The sequence below is a fragment of the Corvus kubaryi genome, unplaced genomic scaffold (genome assembly GCF_017639235.1).
Source record: "Corvus kubaryi isolate FWS band 111438036 unplaced genomic scaffold, C.kubaryi_AGA036_p1.0 37398, whole genome shotgun sequence".
Lineage (NCBI taxonomy): Eukaryota > Metazoa > Chordata > Aves > Passeriformes > Corvidae > Corvus > Corvus kubaryi.
Window position 1 is genome coordinate 27,222,685 of NW_024581137.1, and position 6,107 is coordinate 27,228,791.

Below are 6,107 nucleotides of genomic sequence, written 5' to 3' on the forward strand. Positions count from 1 at the left end.
TAAAAATCAGCTTTTATTTGCTCTAAAAATACAAGTAAGTCATAAATACCATCTCTCAAATTTATAAAAACATAAGTTATACAGCAATTTTTCTGGGTTCTGAAAATGTTTTTTTGTTGAATACATATTAAATAAGTTTATATTCTGAACAGTACCATTAGGAAATAAAATACGTCCTGTGTTTAAATTTTTTCTAAATATTGAAAATATAAATAAGAAATATTAAAAACTAATAAATATTTTAAATACAATAAATAAGTTCCTAGGAGGAAATGGGAATGTATATAGATGCAAACCATTGTTACTATTTCTGGTTCTTAAAACAGAACAACACTGTCGTCTGCCACATGGCAGATTTGTAACAAAAGGATTGTGCCTGAACTAAAACATTCAAGCACGGAAACTCCTGGTGTTTTGCAAATAGCGCACAGCCCTCACTGTCTTCTCCATAAATGAAGTAAAATCTCGGAGGATGAGCTGGATGGTGATTTTCTCTGTCCAGGCCTTAATGGACTTCAGCTTTGTGTGAAGGGATTCCTGGGTAGCTGCATCTGGGATGATCACTTCTTCGGGATTGATCACCTGTGAGAAAGACAATATTGGGGGGCCTTGGTTAAAACACTGTAACTGAGCCTGTTGGAGAGCATTGATTTGTATGTTCCCAGCCTGCTGCATATCCAGCCTTTCTGTACTGCAGACAGCAGCCCTGCCTGGGACCTGTGCTTCCCTCCAGCCCTGCTTCTGTGGAGAGGTGTGAGTAGTGCTGATGCCTGCTATAATTGCTGTGTAGGTGTCCCTGGGCTACACTGTTTGTTCTGGGCGTCTCGGTCCAACAGGCTCTGAGCAGATCAGTACACCCCTCCTGCTCTCTGGCAGTCACGTGGTTGGTTAGGTGGGGACGTGCTGATTGTGGTTTGTCCTAACCTGTACCTGCTCCATCCTGAGTCATAAGGTGTTCGGCTGACATTGGAGTACTCTCACATTTTGTAGTAGATTAACAGTTTCCAAAGATGTCAGACTTGTTTAGCTGCCTCATTCTTACTTTCCAGGCATTTAGTCACATGTGAGACTAAGTGCCACCAACTTTCACTGATATGTGAGAGCGTAACTAAAAGATGAGTAAAAGGAGTTATTTATCTAATGCTGACTCACAGAACTGTGCACCCAGTACCTAAAGGCCTTTGGAGAACTTGTCCCAAGAACTGGGACTTCTGAAAATAGGAGTTACACACCCAAATCATAGAGCTGTTTTAGGTGATTTGGAGTCCAAAGTTCTACCAAGTATCTGCTTAATCCTGTGTTTAGGATCTCTCCTACCCTTTAACAAGTGACAAAAACATCCAAACCTCCTTCTGGAACATTTTTAGTGAAATATAAGAGATAAATATTCTTTCTATCGATACTACTTGGGAGTGGGTTCTGATCACACCCCCTTTTACTTGTATGCCCAGCTTCTTGTTGTGCTCTGTAAAAGTCTATCTGGATATCTAGACTGCTGGTGGATCTATCTAACCATAAGTAATGGATTCTGGCTTTGTTGTCCTTGCCTTAAATAGCAGATTTTTCTCTCACAAAGAAAAATTTCCAGCCTGAAGATCAAGGCTTTCTCTCAAAAACTCCATAGTTTCTACAAGTACAGGTTTTGCTTTTCATTACTATGTTTAATTCTGCCTGTTTGGATTACCTTGATTAAAAAAAAAATCTAAACCCCCACAAAAACCCTGCAAACTTAACCCAAAGAACCTAGTCTCAGTTATGAAACAAACTTTCTGCAAACTTGTGTATCAAACTGGAAGCCAGTAATCAGTTGCTGTCTTAGGACTAGTATTCTCAGCTGGCAGAGTGTGAAAAAAAGCGGTTCAGCTTCCTTTCACATAAAGAATGATGGGCATAAGTAAATATGTTAGGAAAGGTATGGCAAACACACAACAGTCTTTTCACATGCCAAAAACTACCTTGAAGGAAATAATGCCCCAAGACTTCTGCAGTCCTTACCTGGGTGGTTTTTAATCTGGCAAATGGTTTACCCAAAGACAAAAGGGAGTGTTCATATTAAGGATTATTAATATGGGCAAATACTATAGGGATTGAGTGAATTTTTGAACTGTGATCTTTCAAAGCTCTCCAGAACATGAAAAATGTTTGTCAGAAATTAATAGCATTTTAGTTTACCAAATCAAAAGAGAAATGGGTATTTTTATGACAGATTTTTTACAAGCAAAATACGTGTTTTTCAGTAGGGAGCTGTCTGGTGTATTGACAGCAATACTGATATCTCAATATACCATACAGCTTGGCTTATGTGTTAGAGAGTTTTAAAGATCATTAATATTGTAAAAATATACATGTTTTTTAAATGTGGGCTTTTAAAAAAAATTACTGACTTCTACTTCTCACTGGGTTCCAACATTAGGAGGTACAGGCTGAATGGCAGTTCCACAATTAGAAACAAGCACCCTGAGAAATCTTATTTCTATCAGCCAGTTTAATATATTTATTGTTAAAACAATGATGCATTTGGTCGGTTTGGAAATTAGAAGAAACAACAGTAGGAAGAAGAGTTGTTTCTCTAAGAGAAGGAAACAAAACTTTGTAAAATCTCTGAGTCATGAGGGTAAGATCTGAGCATAAGGAACTGTCACCTGGTTTTTTTAAGGAACTGAAGCATAGCATCCTCTATTTCTGACTTCACATCAGTATTAAGCCCCCAAAATTATCAGAATGAATTTAAAACCAACTCACCATCTGCCTTATGGTACGTGCCAGGCGCTCTGTACTATAGGATAGCGATTCAACATTTTGGTTTTCACTAATAAAAGTTTCTTGTACGTATTTGAGGTATGTCTGAAATGTATAAAGTCCGCTGGAGATTGTTCTCAAGCATTTATCCTGCAATGAGAGAAAGGTGAGAAAGTCACTTAGAATTCGAAGTGCCTTGATCTCAATGCTGTGTGCAGGTTAGAAGATGATGCTTATGTAGTGTGGAGGTCTGGCCAACGCCAGCTGGAGCCGGCACAGATCTTTAGGTCAACTTCCACAGTTCTTTTGAGCAAGCAAAACCTGCCCCAAGAATACAGGATTAGACCAGAAAGGTTCCTTGCCTCATCGAAGCCGGCGAGCAGACACCCATCTTCCTTCGTCACCTTGGGGAGGCTGAGGTTGTTGTGGAGGAGCATTTCCATGCTGTTCGGGCAGATGGTGAACTTCTCGCACACCTGGGGAGAGACACGGAGAGGTTTGGTCGCACCTTGGCAGGAGGCAGCCGCGGCCGGGCCGGGCGTCTGAGCGTGTGCGAGCCCGCGGTGCGGCCGTACCCACCTCGTCCTGCAGCTGTGCCGCCCGGGCGTGCAGCAGCCGAGCCAGCAGCAGGCTCTGGGGCAGCGGCGCCCGCCGCGCCGCCGCCTCGTCCAGCTCGGCCTCCCCCGAGGAGTCTGCGCTGGGCAGCGGGGCGGCGGCGGCCCGCGGCACCAGCAGCAGCAGCAGCAGCGGCGGCGGCAGCAGCGCGGCGCGGAGGGCGGGCGGCCGGCGGCGGCCGGCGCGGGCACGGTCGCAGCCACAGTCCCGGGGAAACTTCATCGTGCGGCTTCTTCTGGGCTCCGGCCTCGGCCCCTTCTCGTCGGCGAGGCTGGCGGGTTGAGTGAGCTCTGGGCATCCCTGAACGTGTATTTATCGAGGGGGCTTCAAGATTATTCATGGCCTGGGAAACTCCGGCATGAGAACACGGGGGGGGTGTGTGCACGGAGCGCGCCCGGTTTGACAGAGCTGCTCGAGAGCCGGGATTGTGAAACGGGCCGGAGGGGGCAGCCGAAAGCGGCCGGTGGGAACATGAAGTAATCGTGCTCCGTAACTCCTTGAGGGCCGGGCTGCCCCCCGCACCCACCGCCGGCTCACCTGCCCCGCGGGGTCCCGGCCGGGGCTGGAGCCCCCCAGTCCAGCGGCCTCCGAGCCTGCCAGCTCCACAGAAACTCCTGGAAATCATACATACATACCTACCCATATACGCACATACCTTATATATGCTATATACTTCCGTGTATTTTAATATTTTAATGTGGTTTAATGTTTTATGAATTTTGTATTATGTATATCTTGGTATTTTAACTATTTTTATTATTTGTATGTGTGAAACTAAACACCCCTGTTTAGGTGCTGGGTGGTACAAGTCCTAAGTTGCCTCTTTCCCGGTGAGCTACTTGTGGGTAGAATTAAATACACCAAATGCTTTAAATGGACCAAAGCCAGTTCCTACGGGAGGGTAGCTGCAGGAAATGCCACGAAGTTCCCTGTTATCTGCTGCCTTATCTCTTTCTGCCTAGCTGGTAGGTGTTGGAGGAATTTTAACCTTTCAGAGGGACTCTTCACCCAGGGCAAGTGTGCCTGTTGGGGTCAATCTTGTAGAATGCAGACTGAGTCAAACTGTGTAAGGCATGCTGACATTGAACTTGTGGAATGTGTTGAACTGATTTTGGCCAAACTACCTTTTTTCTTTTCTTTTTTTTTTTTTTTTTTTTTGGTAGTATTAAATCGGTTATGTTTTCTCACATAAGGAAGACCAGAGTCTGCATTGGAAAGTGCTAACAGGAGGGTACAGAGTGGGGAGAACAAGAACATGGGGCATAAGAGAAGTGTTAGAGACAATACAGAAACTGAAAAAAGCCCCAGATACTTCTTCATTTTCTAAGAACAGCCTGGAAAGAGAGCCTCAGGAAGGAAGCAGGGTACTACTGTTTTTTATTTAATGTCTCTTTCTGCCAGTAGCAGAAAAGCAGCTGCAGTAATTTTGCCCAGTGGAGAGATATTAGAGCTGGAACGCAAGTGTGAGAGAGCGGTTTTCAACAGCAGCAATCCATCTCTGCCCAGGTCCCTGAGTGCAGCAGAGGGGATATTGCCAGAACAGTATCTGCTGTAACGTCAGCTCTGCCTTACCAGGTCTGTGGTGTTAGGCATAGAAGAAAGCATGCCACTAGCAGTACGTTTGACTAGTATCAGTGAAAAGATCCAGTTGAAATCTGCTAAAGGATTAAAACAGCCAGACCAGATGAGCTCAAAGTCTGGTGTTTGCTTTTGGATAACCATCAGAGGCAGATACATCAGGGAGGGAACTCCTGCCTACCTCTTTTTCCACTTGCGATAGCACAGGGATGTACATGTCTCGGGGATTTCCTTCCGCTGCTGGGCGACTCATTGGCTGTTTTCCTGCAGACAAACTTTTCCTTTACCTAACCCAAGTGAAAATACTATTCTTAAAATGACAAAAATTTGGTAGAAGGCTGTGTTTCCTTAATAATACCTTTCAGCAAGCATTCTGTAATTTAGTCTTGTCTGTAGCTCTGTAATTCGTAATTTTGTAAATTTACTTTATGAGTTGTCATTTTCTTATTGTGTCATAAAACTTTCTGTTCCTTAGCAATTTTCAGAGAATCTTTTTGTGCTGATCACTGTTACACAGCCTTGCTGATGTGTGTAGTTACATCTGCAGAGTGAAATAAAAGCAAATTCCCACTGTTCCCCATCTAAAAGTCTCTAAGCCTTCAGTTACTATTTTCTCATTTTGGAGTTTTGTTTACTTTTTTTTATGTGAATGTCCATGTGACTTTTCAGAAGTACAAAGTATACTTACATGCTCCAGTGAAAGGTGCTCATTAATGCCTTAGAAACTCTGTTTGATAATCTAGGACAAAGCATAGCATTCAAGGGAAGAAGGAACTGGAATTTACACAATAGCATTAAAATACTTCTTCTATTGCTCTGGACAATTTCTTATGGAAAATCACTTATTTAATTGGTACTGTACTTAGAAGAAATACTTTTGCACTGATCTATCTACAATAATGGTTAGATTTTGGGGAGGATTTAAAGGAGGTCCTCACTGTATTACTAATTAATCCACGCTGTACTACACTGAATTACACTGATTCATCAGTAGTCACGTTGTTCAAAATTTAGTAAGCCCCGAACAAACAGCACTTGCTTATGAGTTACCTACAGATCAGGAGATCTGCCTGGAATTTAAAATGTAGGAGTAGTATTACTGATGGTCTAAGGCATAGTTTCTTGATACCAAGGAATTTCTTTCCCGCATAGCATCTTTAATACTGCAGATTACT

At 43.3% G+C, this 6,107-nt stretch overlaps 1 protein-coding gene across 1 annotated transcript; it reads right to left on the bottom strand.

Moving 5' to 3' along the window:
- IL6 (interleukin 6) lies at positions 1 to 3,745 on the bottom strand. Its single transcript, XM_042043693.1, has 4 exons — positions 3,319 to 3,745; positions 3,102 to 3,215; positions 2,743 to 2,889; positions 1 to 582 (listed from the first exon to the last, which is right to left on the bottom strand). Exons 1-4 carry the CDS (start codon positions 3,574 to 3,576, stop codon positions 391 to 393), a joined length of 711 nt encoding a protein of 236 aa, XP_041899627.1. The 5' UTR covers positions 3,577 to 3,745; the 3' UTR covers positions 1 to 390.
- Positions 3,746 to 6,107: the final 2,362 nt, after the last annotated feature.